Here is a 24,329-nt window from a genome sequence, read left to right on the forward strand (position 1 = left end):
TCCATCTTTGCATAAGGTCCACACATCTGGACAGGGAAACAGCGTTAAATCTGCATTATTTATAACGGCCAGAAGGGGGCGACTCCACCAAATGCAAGAAAAGATTCCGTTTGTGTTGAAGTTGATAAGAAATTGGTCGTATTTCTCATTACCTCAGCTGTTTGATTGCACTAAAAGTCGACTGTTCACTTTTTGCAGAAAGTACATTATAGGTTAAGTTGGTTTTCGCTTGCCAAAATTAGCCTCCCATATATAAGGTATGAATGCACATTGCTAATCATAGCTCGTGTGGGCTTGTTAAGTGAAACCTTGATTCAAGGAATAAGTTGTTTGTGACTCTTATAAGCTGTTGTAGTGTGTTAGTCATGAATCTATGTCATGAATGTATTATGAGGCATTTATAAGGCATCCATGGGCTTTGTAGTCCATCAATTTAATACCTGCTGAACTTATCCTCTGGTGGATATGGTAACTGCACCTAAACTGTCAACAATTACTGCTTCTAATCATCTACCTATGTGCCTCAAATAATATCTTATTTTTCTCTTTATTATGTGTTAGTCCATTATAACCTACTTTCCATCTATTTGTATTTTTTCTGCATACATTTATTTAATCCTTTTCATGTAAATCTTTGCACTCATTTGTCTTAATGAAGTCTATTATTACATAAAATATTTACACATGAAGTTGCACTGCCTTTCTGTCTTTCTAGTTTGGTGAGTAATGATTATTTTATGATTGTGTGATCACAGGTGCCACCTGACTGCACGGGGCCGTGACGGCGGCACTTCCTGCACAGAGAGCTTCTGCTGCAGGACACCGAGACTCCCTCTCCCTCTCTCCCTCCCTCCCTGCCTCCATCCCTCCATCCGTCAGCTGTATGTGTCGCTAGCCCTGCAGCTAGCAGCTAGCAGCAGCAGCAGCGGCAGCAGCAGCAGCTCACCAGGCCACATCGGCCGGCCGGTGCATCATCCTCAGCTTCCAGCCATGGCGTTGGTTACTCTGCAGAGGTCCCCGACCCCGAGCGCCGCTTCCACCGGGAGCACGGCAACCACGGCGGCGGGGGAGGTCAGTGTTGTTCCGGGTGAACCGAAGCGATGCCCCGGTGCAGGGAGGGTGTTGGTGGAGTGGCTGGGGGGGATGTAGCTGGAGAAAGGCCCGCTGAGTGAAGCTACATGATTAGCACCGTTAGGTTAACATGTTATGCTAGGTTGTGAGCTAACGGTAGCTAGCAAACGTCTCCGTTACTGATAGCCAGATATGTGTGGCTACCACATATGCTAACACTTATGTCTAATGTGTAATTTTTTTTACAATGTAGTTTCATTATAAAAAAAACCTTAAACCTTTTTAAATATGGTAGGAAGTCCAATTTAAAAAGGTTAGCTTATTTTGACAAGTGCCTTAAGAATGATATAAGCTGTAGCTACCGTTAGCTGTTTTGTGATGTGGCTGACTGACATTGAACATTTATCAAATCTTGAACATTAATAACATTTGAGTGTGATTTACACACCATCAGTACGACTGTAGCACGACACTGCTGCCACATCCACCTACTACTGAGATTTATGGGATTCATTCTGCTGTTTGGGGGGGGGGGGGGTCCTCTTTAATTCAAAACAGTCATCTTCTCTGAATATTTCTATTTAAGTTTCCATTGTGTTGGCATGTTGGTGCTTTTCAGTAATTATAGTAGGGAAATATGATGATTGTCAGCCTCACAGTCACATGGAGGGACAGGACTGAACCTGAAGGGTTGTTTCTCTTCCTTTGTAGCAACAGAGAGTCACACTTTGAGCTTTATGGTTTCTGAGCACTCACTGCCAAAAAAACAAGTCATTTTATATGTTACAAACAACCAAAAATCATTCAAAGATAACTTCCCTCTTGCTATGTTTTAAGTACAGCCATCAGTTGCCAGACGGGGGCGCTAATTACTAGCTATAAAGCCCTAAAGCACCTTGCTCTCTTGTGTATGACCACATCAGAGAAGCCAGGGTTGACATCTACGGCTGCATTTATTTACAACTTCAAGTTGATGAGCCACCGCTGCAGTAAAAGTATGCATCTCTTAAAGGTTTTTACAAAGTGGTAGATTACTGCAACCCAATTGCTTCTCTTGAGAGTAAATAGTTTTGCTGGTTGACTGGGTTTGTCCCTCAGTGTCCCTCTGCAGCGGGTGGTGTAGTCTAGCAGCAGCAGCAGCATCAGCATCACAGTGAGGTGAGGTGTGATAGATAACGCTGGCAGGAAGCTGCTGCAGCTATGATGTCATCTACTCATGAGGGGCGGGTGGGGTGGAGGGATACTACTGTAGGAACGGGGGGAAGAGAGCGGAGGTAAACAGGGCTTTACAAGATGCACGCACAAGGTAGTTCATTTGGGGGATTATTTCCCCCTATACACAACCATGCAGGTACCTAGTTATGCATTGTTGCATGCTCCCTTTGCAAAGTAATTTCTTTCCGTCTTTCCTAGAAATGGTACTCTCTATTTTTCTACATGTTCTGCTGCACATCGGTAGAATTGTCTCATCAATAGTCAGAGATATTGCCGATTTATTTATTTACCCTATTTGTTCTGAGGATTTGTTCCTAAATCATTGATCTAGTCTGCTCATGACTATTACTGCATATGTTATCCAATTTGAAGTTTAAGTATTTAGTATGTTTTATTCATCGTGCAAAATGTCTGCCTCTTCATAGTTAAACACAGATTTGGATTTTCTGAAAATGGGTCAAAGAGGACTTTGTGAATTTTAGAAAACCCTAATCATGATTAATGGATTGGGGTCTCCATAAAAAATCAAGCAAGATTGATAGCACTCGTATTTTATGGCAAAACCACCAAACTCAGTGCATCAACTGTCATTTTCTATTTTCCACTCTCATCCCTCCCACTATATACATATATTCTGCTGGATTAAACCCAAACATTGTTGATTTTTCTTTTGTTTTGCTTTAGGATTTTTGTCTTGATTACAGTGGTGTGTAGTGTCTTGTCAGCTAAATTAGTCAAAATATATACACAGCCATGTCACCAACCCCTAATACACATGATTATTTTCTTGCCATGCAACTAGTTGTCGATTGTGTTAACATGTGTGGAGACAAACATGCTTATTATATGTTGATTAACCTTTAAGTCAGTTCTGATCACACAGCTTGTAAGTTTGTTTCTCCATTGTGTGTTACCTTGCCAAGTGTATTTCAATGAGTTTGTTTTTGATAAAATATAGACAAACCTTCTATGTGCTCCACTGCTGAGTGTTTGTTAATAATACCATCAAAATTGACGGAGTGTGTTATTCATTTTTGTCTGTTATCTGTATTGCAGGATTTTGGGAGTGACGATGAACGGCGAGCAAATCAGAGGTACGTTTATTTCAAGTGTAGCCCATCTGTTGCTTGGTACATGGCACACCAGGTCAAATGTTACTCACAGGTGTTCACAGAGTGGTTGCATCTGTGTTTGAGTCATTCAGTGAAACCTGGAGTTGGGGCAGAGTAGCTGGCATTAACACTTGAGAACAACTGAGCGTCAGTGTAGTTAAACACCTGTCTGTCTGTCTTGTTGGCAGAGTCATTCATTCCTAATAAACAACTGTAAAATCCTTCCTTTATTCCCAGTAGTTAAGTAATGTGTTAACAACAGTGTTTCCCACAGAGTTTGATCGTGTGCCCAGTCAATGTGACTGACCTGATCCGAATCGTGCGTGCGTGCGTGCGTGCGCGCGCGCGTGTCAGCTTTAGTGAATGACCTATACCTAATGCAAGTCTTGTCCTGCCTTGCCTCAAGATAGCTACCATTTTTTCAGGGGCTAGTAAGCCATGTTATGTAATTAAATTGCCAGTAAATTCATGTTTCATAACATAATGGCACATTAAGTTGACTTTTATTTGACAGATAATACTTCTCATTAGATGAGGCCATACTGATCTAGAACACTTGATAGATAGTTACATCTGCTGAGTGGAAGTATTTGCGCTCGCTGTTCCAAGCTGACCCTGATAACGATGACTAGCCCAGCGGCTTGACGGAGGCCAACATAAACATCATGCAGGTGTTGGTGGCTCTGATTCAAGGGTGATTTCATCTCGCCAACTTGTACACACAGCAAAGTTGGGCAAGAGGCAGAATTGGGAGAGATGCATGTGGATGTGTTTGCTCATAGATTCATGGTGCAGTGTTTGGAATGAGGAGGGATTGGGTGCACGGTGATGGAACAACTCCACAATCAGCAGAGAAACCAACAAGGATACAATTACTTCTAAATGTGAAGTTCATTTAAACTCACTTTCTTATGATCGCTACTTGGGTTGAAATTTGAGTCCAATAATACATAAAAATGCTCCCTCTGGATTTGAATGAGTGTAGATAAGAGAATCATAGGATCCATCAATACCACAATGTTTGCGTTTGAAAATGCACAACCCCTGCTATGGATAAGCCTGACGTTCAGACTACTCCGGAGTTTTAGAGCCTCTAAAACAGAGAAGATTGAAAACGTTGCTGGCCTCGTTTTAGTTTGGGGTGCATTTTTATTCTGGACGGGCAGAAACTGAGATGTTTGGAAACAACGAAGTAGACACTCATAACCGCTTGCTGATTGGGTCTTTCGGTCACTACGTAGCCTTTTCTGATTCGTCAGGCTCCTATCACTTGACCCTCTTCCGGAAAAGAACAACTGCCATTAGCCTCAGCTACTAGTGCAGAAGGGACCATAGATTATTAGAGCATTGCTGACCCTGTTGTCTTTGCTACCTGCTGTTGTGCTGTTAAATTCTGTATTTTACAATGATACAACTGCAGACATGTGTAGGAGACGAGCTGTTATTCGAGCTATTCCAGTTTACACTGGCATGCCCAGTTTTAAAGTTTAGAAATAAAAACGTATTAGTATGGATGTAGCCACAGGGAGACAAACTGCAACAGAAGCAGCAGCTCTATGTGGATTTTTTCCCTCAGTAGCAAGATGATGTCATTTGTTTCCTTCTCGGGCCCTCCATGTCTCCACAGACACCTGAGGACATTTGTTCCTCCCTGTCCCTCCTCCCTCTCTGTCTCTACCCTTTTCAATGGTGTCAGTGAGAAAATGCCAGTATTATACAACCGACAGCCCTGAGAGGAGTTTCTTCCCCTCATCGTTTCGATGTGTGCTAAACACACCGAGCCCATGAATAAACCAGCCTGGTTGCTGCCTCTGTGTAGCCTCTTTGTAGTGCGTCCTCGGTATAATCGAGTGTACCTCTCTCACATACCACTCCACCTCGTGACTTGGAGCAGTGGCTTAGAGGACATCTGGTCCTGTTTGGCCCCGTACAGGTCCATCTGGCTACTGTTGCAGCAGCAAACCATACCTTAACCTGGTGACATGCCATCATCCCTGCTGCTTCTAAAGCTTGACCTCCTATTATAAAGTAGTAGCTCAAATATCCAACCAGGTCACTGCACTTCTCCATGCACCTGACACACTGAGCTATCCAAGTTTCCACCTGGGACAGAATGAATACACATCAGAGTGTATAGCACACTATCTGCTAGTGGTGTTTCAGAAGTTGTGCTATCGAGGAGAAGAATAGAAGATCTAGCTTGTTATCTGTTTCACAGAGCTACAGGTCATGTCTGTCAGCAAATCCTCCCAGATTAACAACGTTGTGCTGTGTCTTTGTGTACGGGTGTGTGTGTGGGGGGGGGGGGGGTTCAATGCTTAGGGAGAGAGGAAAAGTGAGAAAGGAAGGTATAGCTTATAATATCACGCTCACAAACATATATGAAACTGCAGTCTCAACTTGCACAGTTATTTTCAGAATGGAATTTCATTATCACACTCTATAGTTGCTCTCATTATCTCTGTATTTGACTTTTCTTGTTTGTATCTACAATGATCAGTTACTGTTGATGCAGAGGCTTTAAACATAAAGGTTATTTTATCCTTAACATGCCATTGTGCTCTCTAATAATCAAACACACTGGTTTGTTTGTGGTCCATGTTAGTGAGTGACAGCCACTGCTGACCACTTGAAGGAGAGAGAGACAAGATAATCCCTCCCTTATAAACCCTGGTATAATGAGATTCAAGAGATTTGGGAGATTGCCAGTTCTCACTGCCCTTTACGCCCATGCTTGGCCAATGAGTTAAGCTCCCTGGAGGCACTACCTTGGATGCTGCCCCTAAGGTGGCATACACAAGGAGACATCCCATTGGAAGAGTTTGTGCCAAAATTCCTCAGCCTGCTTTTTTTGTGTGTCTTCCTCCAATTGTGGACAAAGAAACCCACTGGGTGGGTTTTAAAATGTTGTTGGTTTAAGATGGTTTCTGTTGAACAAGTGGACAAGCTTTGCTCTGGCTAAAGAGGAAAACTATTGTTAAAGCTAAAATATGTCACAACATGCTATTATACATGACGTGTTGTAGTGTCACAGAGAATCCTCAGCCTACAGTCATCTCCAGATGTTAGGGAACATGCCTGTTTGGTACAGACCTCAGGAAAATCACATCAACATTATTTTCAAACTTTTCCAGGGAAAATGTACATTTCCTACAAAAAATTGCTTTTGGGCCTGGCCTATGTGACTGAGACAAAAGAGATGGTAGGACGGGGAGACAAGCACAGTTGTGTGTGTGTGTGTGTGTGTGCGTGTGCGTGTGCGCATGAGGCAGCGGGTGGAGGCTGCAGCACGTCCCTCCAGGCAGGAATCTGACTCGCACTCAGAGTCGCTCAGATGGATGGGGGGGAGGAGGAGGAGGAGGAGGCAGAGAGGGAGTGGCATCTGAGCAGACGGAACTTCTTCACTGAGCAGCACAGATGAGTGTAGACTGTCAGTCAGTCTGTCACTCAAAGGTGGTGGGCCAGCGCCTGACGCCGACACACCACTGCCTCTTTAGCACTCCATTCAACAAGATGCATCTGGTTGTAGAACCCATTCAAGAGGTCGTGATGAAGATGATACCGTATTTTGTGGAGAACGCTGTGTTGACCCAGCGTGAGATAAACCGCATGTGAGTGTAGACTGTCTTTTTAAAATGTTTTTTTAATCGTGGGAACAAGACCCCCCACTCGAGACTCGAGATCAGACACTTGACTAATGTTTGGATTTCTTGCTCTCAGTGGTTATTAGTAAAGTGTAAGATTTTACAATAGTTAACATTATGTAATTTCTAATCAATCACTGAATGTGTCCATCTGATATGATAGTGAATCCTAATCCAAATAAGTTATCATTCACTGGCAGCTGAGACTCTGTGATTCACATCTGTGATTTGTGATATTTCTGTGACCCGATGTGTTGGCGTTTTTTCTCTCTCTGTCTGGAAAGGAGGTAAAGTTACTGTAGGTTGTAATCATGGAATCCATGCAGCAATCAGGCCAGCTTTTCTGTCATAGTCTTTGTTAGCAGATGTATTTTTAGCCCCAGTGTTTGTGGAGAAACTGATAGAAGGGTGCTGCAGGGCAAGAGCTAAGGCAGTTTAATTAGGATGTCTGAGTACGGCCAGTGAGGCAGTGGGACAGCACTTGATTTACATGTAAGGACAAGTTGCACACATTCTCTCATTTCACTAGTTTCAGTTTTTTTCTGGTATGAAAGGATAAGACCTGTGGACTTAAAGTTGTGTTACAAGCTGAAATAGGAAAAGTGAGCAGCAGGGATTTGTACAGTACACACAACACTGATGAGTGACGAGGCTGTGCTCCTCTTCTAACTCTTACTTTTGCCACTTTTCTCTGACACTATCCATCATTTTCTGACATTAGACCGTCCTAATAGCCTCATAATTCTCAGAGCACGAACCAAAGCAAAAATCAACCAAAGTGAGACAAAGGCCTTTGTTGAGAAGTGTCCACCCCCGTGCTTATTCACTGTAGAACTTTGTTTCTGCGATGCTGGGCGCAGAGAAAATTTATTGTGAGGTGAACAAAACAAAGTCCATTGTTCCCACAAAATCATCTGTTTGGCCCAGTGTTGCTCTTCTGAACGTGGGTTTTGAAAGTGTGACCAGAGAGAGCTCAGTGAGGAAGCAGCTTCAGAGCTGGACACAGCAAACTGAGGGTGAAACTTGCAGTCAGTGTCATTTAGATAAAGTACATTTGTCAGTGCTTGTGTGAACTAAAGGTATTTGGTCAGTGGTTTTTATATCTTTGTAGATGTTTGTGATGTATCCATACAAACGTTTTTAAATTTTTGTAGATTATGGAGCAGTTATTAAAAGGACAGAAACTGATACAAACCACAATCTTGTGATACACGACAAGAGAACCAAGATACTCCAACCTGCTGCCACTGCTGCAGATGCAGCCTGTTGAGCTCTTATTACTTTACTCATCTAAAAAAACTCATTTTCCTTTCACAATTAACAATAAAACAGATGTAGACATGTAAATTACAAAAGTAATATTATATTAGGACAAGCTGCATAGTTTGTGAATGAGTTATTACACCAAGTAGTGGTGCAAGTGGTACAGGACTATTTAGATCCGATCATGATTGAGAAATCAAGCTGTAGTCATGCAGTCAATGTTATTTAGCTTAAGATCAACAGGAACCCTCAAGAACTCAAGTTAGTAAGAGTAACATTTTGTCAGTTAAAATAAAAAAAACATATAAACTAATTATCAGCATTTTCCTAGTCCTGGGCTTTTCAGATTTTTTATATTACTGCACAACACTATACAAACTGCAGATGCTACACAGTTGAGATTTTCTTTTCTGTATCGTGAGAATTTAAGACAGATAGACCACTATAACCCCTTTAAGATGACATTACTAATACATTGATTTCCGTGTTAAGATGTAGGTCTATCTGCTCAATATCTGTTTGGAGTGTTGTTGTTTTTTGCTGTCACTCATCCGTTCTGTATTTCTTAATGATGTCCTGATTTGCCAGACTGCACACACAGATTACATTGTGCATGTGTCGCACCTTGCTGCCAGGTAGATTTATGAGCAAGGTGCTCTTGTGGTTTTCCACATGATTGAATTTAGCCTGGAGGAAACACCTCACTACTTTTTTATTGCTGTTCCTTACTTATGTAAACTGATGTCATCTCTAAAGCCTAACCTGAAAAATCAGGTCTCGTACAGACAGGTATGAACGGATTATTGTAGCTTTTTGGTCATGATGGAAGTCAAGCATCACAAACAACCACAGCTAGGTCAGTTATTGAGGTCTGTGTGTCTTCACATCAAGTCAGCAGAGACCTGACAAGTGGAGTCCAATCGCAGCCCATGCTGCAGGAAAAAGACGGATAAGCACTGAGGATCAAAGCTTGATTCATGGCTGCTGCAGACCTGAGATCTGACTTTATAACGTGGCACCTGGGCTTTCCCACTTTGCTGTTAACTTAATTCATCGGCAAATAATTGATGCTCATCTCATAGGCTGCGTCTACTGAACTGAACCGTCCTGTTAAAACTGAATATTTCATTTGTCTCCTGTACCACTTCTTCGCCCCATTGTCCACTGAACAAGCCGGAACAGTTTTGCTGATCTGTTGCTCTGCAGTGCGGAGTGTGTGTGATGTGGAGTGTTTATGTTTCAATACATGTAACTTCTCTCTCCCATTTGTTCTGCAGCCTGAGTGAGAGCTTCTTCATGGTGAAGGGTGCTGCCCTCTTCCTGCAGCAGGGGAGCAGTCACCAGGGCCTGAAAGCACATCCTCCCCACAAACATGCAGGTGAGAACCACAAGACACACACCCTGTGATCATCATCATTTACCTAAACTACAGTTTTAATCTCATCTGTCTCCTCATCAGGTTTCTTGTCCAGTTTATGTTGTATGTTTGTGTGATGAGATCATTGCAGCAGATGTTTGGAGCTGAGGTGTAGAGGAGGGAGGCTGCCTTGTTGATAAGCATGTTCCAGACATATAGCTTAGGCAGATTAGTGTTTAAATCCAGCACATGGTAGAACTGTGGACAAAACCTCTGTTGGCGATTAAAGAAGGCCTGTATTGTTTGTATTATCTTTCGCTCTCCATCTTAATTACTCTGCTAACTTTAGTGAGTAAAGGGAACATGAGGTAGTATGTAAATTAACATACTCTGCTAATGCTCGAAGAAGTTTTTTTGGACATATTGTAAAAAATATATTTTCCAGTTACCCTTGATGCAACTCGTCTTGGATTCTTGTGATTTGAATGACTGAGGATCTTGTTTATTTGAATTATTCATTTCTATCTTATTGGTCTCAACAATGAACTGGTTGGTGCTCTCAGTCAACAGCTCTTTTTAAAATGTCCCAATTGAAAGACACAATTAATTGCTCTAAAGACATAAGTCTGACCTGACAGTCCACTGGCATGATGGGGCTTCAGCATCAGCCAATGCCCAACATGCTGCCAAGTCATTTGGCAAGTCAGCAAGGCAGCTTTGGCCACTCCACCAGCCACTTTGTCAGGTAACCCATATTTGCTGGTCCTGCTTTGTTCCCAAGAACATTTGGCCGAGGTACAATAGCTGTGCTGTTTTTGCAGTTACTGTGGCTTTCAAAGAAAAACAGAAAGGAGAAGGTGACTTGTGCAAAGGGAAGAGGGAAGAAGCTGTGCCCAACCATCAGTGTTTTTAAGAGGAGCAGCGGGGGGGCAAGCTTAACAGATACATACACCAATGTCATTTGTAAAGTTATACTGATGTGTGCAGACAATAGCTTTGCCATTTAAAGATATAATATGTAACAATTCTTCAATAAAATGTCTAAAAATTAGTAGGCCTCTGTTATATATTCTGTTGACTTGTGTACTTACGTTATCCAACATTTTTTGGACAATTTTTATTTCATTTCATTCATAGTAACAGTCATTTCATTTTGGTCTCCTTTTAATTGAGGCTTATTCTCTTTACCTGTGGCTTTGCCCGTCTCTGCTATAACTTCTGGGGCAAACAACATATGACGAAGGAACAACACTGTTTTCTTGTACATGTGACTGTCAGCTAACTGTTTATTCATTCATTTAATAATTCATTTTTATTTTAGTTGGTAAATTTAGCTCAGGACAACAGGTGTGGATTAAATTTATTCATATTATGCAGAATTTGTGTCTGTCTTTATTTTCTTTGGATCCTTTTTACGTTTGACATATTAAATGGAATTTAGTTTCCCAACCTTTAGCTTCCCAACCTGACCCATATATGAGGCAATTTAATCATCAGAACATTGTGGAGATAATGTAGCTTGAAGCATTTTTCTTTCACTTTGCATTGCTGTCCACGTCCACACCTTGTTTTATTATCCTGCCTCACTGACCATGTCTCTGCACAGGAAGCACTGAGGGAAGTCAAATTAACTCAGACCAGTTCTTGAATGATACATGTGTCGCTGATCACTCATACAAAGTTGGAAAATATATCTTGAATTAATTTCAGTTAAATCAGTTACAACATGTCAGCTGATAAAAGTCACCGGGCAGGTTGTATGTCTAGTTAAACACTAGGGAGCAGTGTTACTACATGTATCTGTACTGGAATACAGCAGAGCCTTTAATTAGATAAGCTCTTTGTGTTCCCAGCATGCATTATACACCCATTACTATCCTCACCCAGTGTTTTCAAAGTAAAACACTCTTTATCATTGTTCTATCTTCACTTTCAAGTTAAAATGTGGCAGTATGACGAGGTAGATTTTTAAACTCACACTTAACAGCCTCTTCTCATCATTGATTCATTTTCTATATTATCTCCCTCAACAGGCGATTTACCTCAACACCTGCAGGTGATGATCAACATTCTTCGCTCTGAAGACAGAATCAAACTGGTAAGAGACAAAAGAAATATGTGCATAGATCAAAATAAAAACATGCACTCATATAAAGGCCACTACTAACAACTTGGCATAGCAAAACATCCAGAAAACATTTTATTGTGCACTTAAGACGCTTATGTGCTTACTGTAATTATTAGCTCATGAGAGTGCAATCAGGAGAGCATTACCAAATGTTTCCATGGTGTGTTTGTGTTGGTGTGAGCTACTTCATTTTTATGTTTACCAGCCCTGTGCTCTCACACACCCCGAGGTCATGGTTACACTATTACACCTAGTTTGTATCCCAGTTATCCCAGCACATCCACGTGTAACACTTTGTTACACACAGATTTTAGCAGGAGGGTCAGTGAACTTGATCGGCCATTTGTTTTTTTGCTGTTAAGTACAATCAGAATTGCTCTTGCGCAAAGGAAGGATGTATTTATTTATCTATCTTGCATAATAATTTGTCTTGTATTGTCTGTACCCTGTGCAGGCGGTGCGTCTGGAGAGTGCATGGTCAGATCGGGTGCGGTACATGGTGGTGGTGTACACCAGTGGGCGACAGGACACAGAGGAGAACATACTACTGGGGATCGACTTACCTAGCAAAGACTGGTACTAACAGGCCCAAATTCTTTTTATGATCACTGTAATCTCAATACCTTTTCAAGTCAAATATGGAAAATTTCAATTGTGTTATCCACTTAACTCATTTAAAAGAATCGTAGATTTTTCTTCTGTTTGCCAGGTTTTTAATTTTCATTCTCACTTTCATCCTGCCAGTAAAAGCTGTTCGATCGGCATGGTGCTGCCTCTGTGGAGCGATACAAAGATCCACCTGGATGGCGACGGGTGAGTTTTTCTCTGTGTTTAGTGAAAACAGCTGCAGCATGTAAACCGGATATCATGTCTCTGCTTTTCAACACTGCATCCTCACTATGTGACACTTGAAAAGATCTTGATACACACATACTGTTGCCTCAACGTGCTCCAGCTCAGTGAATGACCATCTGTTTTGTTTGCTCCTCAGGGGCTTTACTGTGAACACAGCAGGTCGGACTCATGTCTTTAAACCCGTGTCCGTGCAGGCTATGTGGTGAGTAATAAACAACCTCTGGAGCCACGGTGGCTGTTGACAGCACTGTAGCTTCATGACACACCATACAATAAATCTCTTGATAGACACATTGTGCTGCAGTGAGATATCAGATTGAGGCAGCGCTGATTCAATCTGCCACCTGCTGACATGAAGACGCATGTGCACAGAACTGCTTAAAGCCAGATTGTAAATCCTCCAATTATTTTAACATCTGTAACTTTAACCTTTACTTTCCCAACAAACAACAATGTAGGTCGGCTCTGCAGGTGATGCACAAGGCATGCGAGGTGTCACGCAGGTATAACTACTTCCCTGGGGGGATTGCTCTCACTTGGATGGGCTACTACGAGAGCTGCATTGCTTCAGAGCAGAGCTGCATCAACGAGTGGAATGCCATGAAGGACTTGGAAACCCCGCGTCCAGACTCGCCCACCATGTTTGTCGACAAGTCAGTAAAAACAAAACAACTAAAATCAGATTCCTCATGTAAAGACAGAAACAAATTACTTCTATGCCAGTTGTTGAAATAGCTCGACATTTCAGGAACAACCGTTTTAATCTTTGTCAGGCCTTCAGAGAGAGAGAGGACAGAGTGCCTTATTAAAGCCAAACTCAGAAGCATCATGACGTGCCAGGATCTTGAGAATGTCACCTGCAAACAGGTTAATGTCAATAATACATTCGCACACACTCAGAACAAATCCTCTGTCCATTTCCTTCTTGTTGTTTTGTGGTTGCATTTACATTTACTCTCTAAAAACAGAGAGAAGTTATAGTGTATAAGTTTCTATTTTGATTTTTTTTAAATGTTCCAATTTACAGGATTCTAATTCACACTATTGAGATTATAAATAATTGTATGTTTATACTTTTATATTACCTGGTGACATTATTTGATGCCTAGAAACAGGAATGTAAAGTAGTACCCACCACCAACAACAACACAAAAAACCCTCCATACACAAATGAAATCATGCTGTGTAAATGTTCTTGTCAGATCCGTACAGAGCTGGAGCAACACATGAACTGCAACCTGAAGGAGTACAAAGAGTTCATTGACAACGAGATGCTGCTGATCCTGGGCCAGATGGACAAACCCACTCTCATCTTTGACCACGTCTACCTGGTGAGACAACTGATGATGTCTCTTACATCAACAGAAACACGCTGTGATATAATTGTTTTTTTTCACCAAGATTTGAAAATACACTCCAAACTGTACAGTCTAAACAGTGTTGTCTCTCATTTGTTTTTAGGGATCCGAATGGAATGCATCTAATTTGGAGGAGCTGCAAGAGACAGGGTGATTTGTTTTATATTATGGAGGAGCCAAGATAAGACATATTTTTTCTGATGATTTGAGCACGAAAGAATGTTGTTGATGAGTTAACTTGATCTTTCCTCCCCAGGGTGGGCTATATCCTCAACGTTACACGGGAGATAGACAACTTTTTTCCAGGCACATTCAGTTATCACAACATACGAGTGTATGACGAGGAGGCCACTGACCTGCTGGCTCACTGGAATGACACGTACAACTTCATTGTTAAAGCAAAGTGAGTCCTCAGTGGAACAGTAAACATGGAGCTCATGTATTCAACTACAGACTTCTTATCGTCACATCATCTTATCATTACATAGTACCTCTAGGATGTTGAAAGAGAAAACAAATATCACATTGGATGGTAACTGAAAAAGTAACCGTCGACATGTTGTAAAGTCATGAAGGGAATTGTAATTTCTATGACTTGTTTCAGTATCTATTCAGTGTTTGATATAATCCCTTTAATTTAGAATATACCACTATTGTTTTAGCTTTAATGAAATCCAGAGTTAGAACTAACAAAATAAGCCTATAACTGGTGAATTCCAGTATTATTAATGTGTGTTTGTGTGTAATTCTCACAAACAGAAAGAACCAGTCCAAGTGTCTGGTTCACTGTAAGATGGGTGTCAGTCGATCTGCCTCCACTGTCATTGCTTACGCCATGAAGGAGCACGGCTGGTCATTAGAGAAGGCGTACAACTTTGTCAAGCAGAAGAGGAGCATCACACGACCAAACGCAGGTTTCATGAGACAGCTGGCGGAGTACGAGGGCATCCTGGATGCCAGGTACGGATTCCAACATGGCCTGAACTGTTGTTTGGTCATTGTATTTTCTCAGTTGACCTGTATTCTAACTACTGCTCTCCTTCTGCACACTGTATGTCTGTAATTCCAGTAAACAGCGGCACAACAAGCTGTGGCATCCAGATGCAGACTGTGAGATGGCAGAGGGACAGCAGGGGGTGGCTCAGTGCTGTGGAGGGGAGGAGGGAGGCCACCTGACTCCTGAGCCAGGGATGTCCCCCTGCTGTGAGGAGGCGCTGTCTGATAAAGGTGCTGCGGGCGCCTCCTCGTGCAGGACTGTTTCACTGGATATTGACCCTGCCTACAACAACTACTACTTCCGCCGGCTCTCTGACTCAGCGTTGGATAGCGAACCGTCAACACCAGTGCGCGGCCCCCCTCTTATCGGCATGGAAAAAGTTTTTATAGAAATCGATGATGTGGAGCGGGACGCTCTGTTGGATGATGAGGCCTTCGATGGACGCGAAGGCCTGCCCCTCTCCCAATTTGGACCCACAGCAGAGGGAACTGCTGCCCAGACCTGTAGTCGTGGCCCTGAGCCACTGGAGGAGCTGCGCCTGAGGCTGGAGTTCAGCACAGTGGAGGAAGAGGATGAGGAAGAGGTGCAGAAGGAGGAGGCAGAGATGGAGGTACTGATGCAGCCAGATGACGGAGGGGGTGGGGAAGGAGGTGGAGAAGAGGAAACGCAAGATGTGGAGGTTGAGGGGGATACAGAGGGTAATGGCATGGACCTGGCATCTCTGAATGAAAATTCCAACAACAACAACCACTTGAGCCCTTCATGGAACCACAATGTAAGTTCGATTAATATGAGTAACACAAATCTTAGAATGAAAATGGTGTAATCCATTTCAAATTAATCCAATTTGAAGGAATAACCACGTTCCCCTGTCTTTATTTAGGAAAAGCCTTCCTCCATCCTTCTTCCTGCTGATGCTTGTGCACTCTCAATGAGGGACTCAAAGTCCAATCAGAAAGAAGATTCTCCAACCCTCTCTTCTAAGCTTTGCCTTAAACCCAGTCCTCCTGAAGTTCCAAGTGCTTCATTCCCACAGTCCTATATCACCTCTGAAGGCGTTGCATCTTCAGTGGGACTGCTGCGTCCCTGTGGCCCTCTGTGTGACTGTGCCAACTGTGCTGCTTCCCCGTCCACAGCTCCCCTCATCAGAGAGGAGCAGCCAGGAGAACCTCTGCACTTAGTTCAGCCTGGGGACAGTGGTGATGTGTTGGAAGGAAAGACTGAGCCTGACAAAATGCAATCTGCAGCTCGCTCAGAGGCTCTCCCTGAGCTGATGAGAATAGATGTGGAGGAAGAGAACCCTGCAGTGACTTGTCAAGTCGTCCAACAACAGGAGACCCTTGAACAGCTGCAGAGATCTGGGCTGGTCCGCCGCCGTGCCGAGAGACTAGAGAGACTTTCAGGTTCACCTCAAGAGATCCTGCAATCTCTCAAGCCTTTGCACGCTTGCCAAAGGTCCAAGAACAGCCCCTTTCTCACCGAGGATGAGGAGGAATTCTGCGGGTTTACCAGGGACTTCACTAAATCTTCACCACCTTGCCAAGTGCGGTTAGAGCCAATGGTGATGCCACTGACCAATGAAGGCTTGTTGGGGGTGGTGGGGCCTGGGCTGCACACACCCACCTCCTCGCCTCATGGCTCCACCCTGACACGCAGCTCCAGCAGTGACAGTCTGCGCAGTGTGAGGGGTAAACCTGGCCTCGTGCTTCAGAGGGCGCAGGAGATCGAGACCCGCATGCGGCTGGCGGGCCTGACCGTGCCCTCAAGGCTAAAGCGGTCCAACTCGCTGGCCAAGTTGGGCAGCCTCAACTTCTCCTCTGAGGACCTGTGCTCAGCCTGTTCCTCAGATGCAGGAACGCTGCTGCTCCTCTCACTGTCGCCAGAGCCAGACAATGGCCTGGAGTGGGACTCCCCCACCACCTCTGCTCTGCCTCGGCCATACAAAGACTTGCACACTCCAGAGAGAGCGCTGCCAGGTGAACCCAGAAGCTGACACATCACGTGGAGGTTAAAAACACTCCGCCCTGAACTTCATGTGTCACCCTGTGGAGCTGGAGAGGGTTGTACAGATCCTGGAAAGAGAAGAGAGTCGAGTCTGAGGAAGCAAATTATATAAAAAAACAAACATACAAAAGCAAACAATGCCAACTGTTGTAAGGAGTGTACGCTCTCCTTTGCCACATTGTTTCTCAAACTGCTGTTCACAGTGATTAAGTCATATTGCTGTATCTGACAAGTGTGTAAGCCATCACCTCACCTCTGACATGGTTTGATTCATGGACAAACAAGTGCCTTACCTATGAGACCAGAGGCACATAGTTGTGTTAGACTGCAGGATGAGACGGTACAGGATGCTCTATAACCTTTAACTTCACCGCTGTTCGTACCTGATATGTACCAAATTATAGTATCCATCGGCACTTGGATTATTTTTACTTAGCCTGTGTTGGTGAACTTGAGTCCCTCAGTGGAGCTTGACAGAGAGCAAAGTGTTAAATATATGTATAGTTGTTTACAGCACAATTTATGTTTTAGATGCTCGATAGTTGTAAAAAATTAATGGTTACCTCATGTTGCATTCATGACGCTCTTTCTCAGATGAACACTGGAGTTTGATTCAGTTCATTTGCTGGTGTAGCGTTAAAGTGAGGAACTCAAACTAATTTTAATGCAGAGGTGTGTGTTAGTGCGTTAATGCTTAACTATGTGTGAGTCTCTGAGTGAGTGTAAGGGATGAATGCTGGGAGAGGAGGGTTGCGTCATTGTTTTGCCAGAGGCATGCTCACTGTTTTCAACAAACAGAACAGAAAAGTTTCTGTGTTTGTTGTTCCTTTGCACTGCTTTTTTTTATTGAGTGAATACTGGTACACAGCAAGCTATCTTCCAAAATAACATCAGAGTAATGTTATTGACCTCATCATTCCCTACAGTGTACAATGCTTCTGGGAGAGCAGAGTGAGGAGTCACGCTGCACGGTTTTGAAATCATACTACAAACGCCTGGTGTGACAGGAACTGAGGAATTATGGCAGTCAAATGATACAATGTATGTTGGGTGTTTTCCCAAGCTAAATGAATCTAAACATTTTTGACAAGATATAAACAGAAAAAGCACCGAACCCTAACATTTCTCATCCAAACCTTCTTTACCTTAAATTCATTCCTGAGGGTTGCCAACATTTTAAACTCATTTGTGCTTTTTAAAATGTGAAAGACCAAAGTTGTTTGGCTGTCAACAAATTGGAAGCATCACTGATGCTGTACAAAATATGTGAATCATTATGTCAATCATATACGTATTTTAAAATGCTGTCACATCTTTTTGCACCTTTTGGGAGAAACAAGAGAGAGACTCCGTGGAGTCGTCAGGCTCATAGCTGTTTTATGCTCATATCATCGATGAGTTTGAAAGCTTTTGTCACACTGACGTGACAACGATCACAATAGGTTACTTCACAGTTTTGTAACCATTTTCTTTTTATATTTAAGTATGCAGTAACTTTTGTACTGTACATTGCTGTAGTTCAAATGCATATTGCACTTTTTATGTTGGTCAAAAAAATGTACTGTATGTGTTAAATATGGAAATAAACATTTCTTTTACATAATATACCGTGAATCCTGTTTTGTTCGTATTTATTCCGTGCATAATTCATTCCAGACTACTTGTGCTGGAAATAATAAACAATACTCTGGAACAACAAACAAGGGTGGTGATATGGTAGAGTGGTTAGCAGGCAAAGAAGAAGGCTCTTGATTCGAATCCCAGTTTGACTGGCGTCTTTCTGTGTGGGGTTTGCATGTTGATTGGTCTTTATTTCCTCCATCCGTCACTGACACGCTTATCTTTTTGAGCCAATCCCAGCTGACATGGGGCGAGAGGTGGGGTACACCCTGGACCAGTCACCAGCACTGGTTAGGTGAATTGGAGACTTTAAAATGTCTCTAGGTGTGAATGAGATTGTTTGTCTTTGCATGTCAGTCCTGTGCTATGCTGATATGCCTGTCCTGTGTGTACTGCGCCTCCCAGCCAAAGTCAGCTGGGATTGGCTCCTTAAAAGATAAGCAGAAGAGATAATGGGTGTGCTCTGAAACAATAGATTAGTTAAATGAAAGACAAAAGCTTTTATACACAGACATAATGTGGAAAAATATTCATAAAAGAGGCAAGTAGGATTTTATACTGTATGTGTGCTGAATTTGGAAACAAACAGTCTCAGATATCTATTCAAAACGTACATATCTGTGCCCTGACTCCACTATGACGGTGTGTGTGTATCCTGGAATTACATCACTGTGCTCCCGTCTGTATACTTTGGCAGGAGGGCCATTTTCTAACAGCCAGCTTATATAACATTTGGCTTCCCGTCACTGTTTGCATGACATCAGTGAATTGCTGAAGTTGCACGCTCTTGTTCCTCCCAGCCTATAGGACATGCCTGTGCAGTGAATGGTCGGCCCTGTGTACACCGTGTGGTGGTGGTGGTGGTGGTGGTGGGGGGGGGGGGGACTCGAAAAACGAAAAACTCGTTTTTTTTGTAAATGTACGCGAAATTCAAAACTGTTTCCACAGATGTCAAATGGAAGTTTACAATGTGTGGCTACTGTACACTTGTAAACTTGTAAATGACGGAGGGACTAACTAAGAAGCTGATGAGTGTGCCAAGAGGCCCGTGGGGTGTGCTGATTTAACGATGACATTAAATTAGTGAAATTAGTGACAGATTGACTTTAGTCTAGACGAGATTGACCTGTAACACTTTTCAATAACAAAAATAAAAACAGAGGAGTTGGGCAGAACTGGAGGACTGTTTGATGGCTGTCGGTCAACACAGCAGCCTTCGGTCTGCAGCGTCTGGGTGTGGGCCGACCCCTCTTCCCCTTCTTCTGTCGGTGAATTCTTGGCTACCACCACTTTTGTTTTATTATCTGAAGACGTATCCTGTTTTGAATGTTGCTATAGAGACCAAGAGAAACAAAAGTAGAGAAAAAAAGTCTGAGCTATTTCTTAAGATCATTCCCAACACTGCTGGACATCTCCAGGTTGGCGACTATTGAGCTAATCACAGACACAAGCATTCAGTTACTATCTCCTCCTTATCTTTACTGGCTTCTTGAGGTGAAACAGTATGAACTGTGCAGCACGTCACCTGTAAGCAAACAGTATTGAGTAAGATTCAAGACGTGTTTATATTCACTCAGGGTCTGCACTGGTCATGTACTATAACAACCAGTTATATACCCATGTCATTCAATTGGACACAAGGTGAGAAGGTTAGTTATGTTTTTAAAATCACTGAAAATACATGCAAAAAAAGAGATGGAGCTCTGAATGACAACCTCTCCAAGGTTTCTCAAGACAGAAAAAGTAGAGCTGCAAGACTGAGTTTCCCCCTGATTGTATTAGTCAAATGCGCTGTGACATCACATGGATGTAATATAACGCTCCCATTGCTTGTGCATTTAAGGGAGGACTGAACATCTCCAAACAACCAACAAAGAGCACTCTGTCGGTCCAGGGAGAGCGATTGACTCGGCTGCAACTTCTAACTGGTAAGTGTCAGCTGTCACATATGATCGGAGAGGAATATTATATCTATCAGGGTAGAGAGCGCTGTCACGAGCCAGGCCTGTGCCAGGCAACATGTGGTTGTACCAATTAGAGCTGGGATCTGACAGAAAAGAGAAGTTCTTCATTTTTAAGATGCTTAAACTTTTGGTTTGCGAGAGGGTCCTAGTCCACTGTTTTTGAATTCCTGTATGTCTGAGTATGTTGAGGCAGGAGACCACATGGTGATCAAGTGATCAGCTTCGGGCATTCATGAAGGTTGAAACAGGATAATGGAGCGGTTGTTAGCAGGGATGGACTGCCTTGAGGGAAGGGGTTCCCCTCACTATCCGATTGAATAATTGGTGGTTATTCACTGGACGCAGATTCCACTGGGCTCTCACATTGGCTTTAACCTGATGAGTCCACATGATCTGAAGAGGAGACGGTACTGTGGCTGATTTTACTGATCCCCATTATCTTCTTGCCTTTAAAGTATCATTTTATCACGTACTTTGGCTCTTCCTCAATATCCCAGTGTGAAAAACATCATGTTTTTTTTATCTCAGCTACACAGCAAAGCTACTGTTGTAGTGTGATACCATTAGCTCCCTGAACCGTGTGTCTGGCCAGTGTGTTGACCTGTCAGATGATAAGACAACAGCAGTCATATGTTGTCACACACACACACACACACACACACAGACAAGGAGAGATGAGGCCACGGACAGGAAGCAGACTCATGGTCCAGGTCATTGTCCATTGTGCTTCACAGTCTTCTCTGCTTACTGCTGCAGTTTGGTGAAAACATATTAAACAATTAGACAATTTGAGAGTGTCAGGGAAATGTTGTTTTTTGCAACACCTTGACTTTTACTGTGCTTTACCCTCCTGTTGCTGCTTCTACACTCACAGACTATAATTCTTCATGAGCACGATGACCATCCAGATGAGCAATAACTGCAGTCAACGGCACAAGATAATGCTGCTATGTGATACATACATTTCTGAGGGAATGTGAAGGGTAATTGCCTGAAACACCTCCCAGGCCCTTCAAAAAAGTGGCATTCTACATCTAACTAATAGTAAAAACATAACCATAGTTGGTACTTTGGCAACAATTTATGCCATAAAAACTCATCTACTACACACAGTCTAAAGCAGTATAACACATCTTAAACAGATTGGTTTAGAGTTATCAAAAGACAAAAAGGGAAAACAATCACCAATCAACAGCAATATACAATATAAAAGGCCATATGACAAAAGAATGTAGGCAGTACATATGGCAAAATACAGAAATAAATACAAAGCTAACGTTAGATAAATGTGATGCAGGGATCAGAGATATACAAGAAAACAAGTTGTATCAAGATACTTGGATGAGCAGAGTTGCACGGCTTCATACCTGAAACATGTTGGAGCATGAGAGGGCTCGACTGACTGGTGCCTTCAATCAATTAATTGCATCACATGAAACCAAATCAGTAAAAAACAGATTCTGACGTCTAAAAGTGTGACAAAAGCGGCTGAGTTTTAAATTGCAAAGTGTGGGGAGAAGACTGGCTGTCGGACTGTCATAAGACTGAGTCGGCCTTCAATACAAACAGAGAGGGCTGAATCAATTTCTACAGTATCACTATTTCTGTTCTCCACAACCGCTGTGACGCTGAGACGCTGATTAAAAACAGATTTAACAAATCAACAATGTTGTTTTAATGATGAAGCTTTACGTCTGACATTCCGACACTCAGGTCAGTTTAAATGAGTGATGACAGTGAACATTACATAAAGTGAATGAGGAATGTAATGCTCCTAAATCACTTAACAGGCCAAAACAATGGATTAACATTCAAAATTCAGATTATGGCAACATCATGTGTCTGTGATTTGTCTCAATGTTGAACTGGCGTTGACATTGCAAGTGCATGAATAACCCAACTGAGCAGTTAAAGCAGTTAAAGTCATAAGATACACAGATTCACCTCTGTCATGAAAACACTCCTGTGTGACTGAGTTGTTTGCTACATGCTACGTGGCACGTCGTTTCCCCTGAATATTAGTGTGGATGCTCACAGAGGCTGTGGTAGAGCACAGATCATTCATGGGCTGCAGGCAAAAGAAAATACTTCTGTGCTGGCATTCCTAACACATGGCATGACTTTATCTTTTGTTGTGGGGTTAACACCATGTTGTTCTCCACAGACCAGCATGGGACAGAACCAGGAGAAACTGGAGGGGGGAGAACAGGCCCTCTGTGAAGGATCGGAGGAGACGAGGCCGTGCCCTGACCCTGTAGGTGCAGATGGTAATGCAGGTGATGTCATGGAGGGAGAAGGCTCCTGTGAGGAGGAGGCTGGTAACATCGGGGAAAATTTTAAGGAACCAAACACACAGGATCTAGACGGGCGCCCCGGCCAGGAGCCAACAACACCTTCCAGTGAGAAGCAAATAAATGTGTGGGTGAGTCCTATTACCACACAGGAGGTAACGCAGGGAGTGGCTGCAGGAAAGGAGGGAAGAGGAGGAGGAGGAGCAGACAGAGGCAGGACTGCTCCAGTGGTTCACCAGGAGACAGACAAGAACCAAAAGAGTAGTGCAGGGATTGAGGAAAGAACCGCAGCATACAAGCTGTTCAACCACTTTAGTAGAGAGGAGAGGAAAATTCGGCAGGAGCTCCGGACATCCTCACAGATCAAGATGGAGTATCAGGACGAAGGAACCGGCCCTCATAAGGAGAGACAAGAGGAGAACTTCTCAGCTGAACAGTATGGCCTTGCTGTTACCTCAGAGAATACAAGCTCCTCTGACAACACGGAAGAGGGCTCTGTGGTGCTGAAGGTGAGCAGATATGGCGCTCATGCAGGAAGTGAACCGCTGTCTGCTCAAGATCAGAATGGGAGCACGATGGCTGAAGCTGAAACGCTCCATGCAGGAACAGTAGGCAGCTTCAGGCAGAGGAAGGAACCGCCTCCCGCTCAAGCCCAACATCCTTTGAAAAACAATCTGCAGAAAGAGTCTCTATTAGACATGAGTGATACCATTCATTGTAGAAGTCCAAAAGTGAGAACAGAGACTAATGCAAAGGAGGAAACACTAACATGCGAGGTGAAGCAAGTTTTGAATGACTACTCTTCAAGAAAACCAAAGGTCACCGACACTGTTGATCAAAAGGAGTCAGTGAGGCCTTATCTCCAAACGGACACAACCGAAACAAACACATATGATCCAGATTCAGCGGCAATTCCAGTCTCGTCCAGCTCTATTTTGGAGAGACTACTGAAGAGAAACAGAGAGGAGGCGACCCCGGCTGTTTCTAAAATAAAGGAGGACGACAAGGACACTTCAGATGTTCCTGTGGAGATGAATGCAAAAAGGATCCTCGACGGAACAGGAACAGAGACATCCAGTGAAAGGATTGACCAGTCAGGATGCGTTTCACGCTCTTCTGCAGATTAAAAAAGGAAACCGCGTAAACCAGACCTTGCATCAAAGGATCACCACATTAAAGACTCGAGTGAGAGTGCGCCGCCACAATCAGATTGTTGCGAGAGTTCAGAGACGAGCATCGACCCAAAAAATGCTTCTTCAAACGTGGGACCCTCTGAAAACCTGTCCCCGGACGACCTACAATCAGCTGGTTCACATGAAAGAACATCATGTGAAGAGAGTGTGATCCCTGAGGAATCTGCACCTTCCTCAGTGTCGGCTGTAAAGTCTTCACCCACGAAAAGTGATGAGCAAAAGGCAGAGTCACGCCATTTGCCTGCTGCTGAGAAGAC

General features: G+C 43.2%; 1 protein-coding gene across 2 annotated transcripts; it reads left to right on the plus strand.

Annotated features, from left to right (window-relative positions):
* Positions 1 to 240: 240 nt before the first annotated feature.
* On the plus strand, positions 241 to 18,608 carry ssh1a (slingshot protein phosphatase 1a). Of its 2 annotated transcripts, XM_034595486.1 has the most exons (16): positions 241 to 1,071; positions 3,343 to 3,380; positions 9,583 to 9,683; positions 11,696 to 11,760; positions 12,245 to 12,366; positions 12,535 to 12,603; positions 12,782 to 12,847; positions 13,104 to 13,298; positions 13,419 to 13,512; positions 13,848 to 13,976; positions 14,107 to 14,153; positions 14,260 to 14,406; positions 14,763 to 14,963; positions 15,073 to 15,775; positions 15,884 to 18,054; positions 18,106 to 18,608. In XM_034595486.1, exons 1-15 carry the CDS (start codon positions 991 to 993, stop codon positions 16,991 to 16,993), a joined length of 3,168 nt encoding a protein of 1,055 aa, XP_034451377.1. In that variant the 5' UTR covers positions 241 to 990; the 3' UTR covers positions 16,994 to 18,054; positions 18,106 to 18,608. The 2 variants fall into 2 exon arrangements, with proteins under 2 accessions (XP_034451377.1, XP_034451376.1); XM_034595485.1 differs by lacking the exons at positions 241 to 1,071; positions 3,343 to 3,380 and adding an exon at positions 6,801 to 7,009.
* The last annotated feature ends 5,721 nt before the right edge of the window (positions 18,609 to 24,329 follow it).

This window comes from Hippoglossus hippoglossus, chromosome 9 (assembly GCF_009819705.1).
Source record: "Hippoglossus hippoglossus isolate fHipHip1 chromosome 9, fHipHip1.pri, whole genome shotgun sequence".
Lineage (NCBI taxonomy): Eukaryota > Metazoa > Chordata > Actinopteri > Pleuronectiformes > Pleuronectidae > Hippoglossus > Hippoglossus hippoglossus.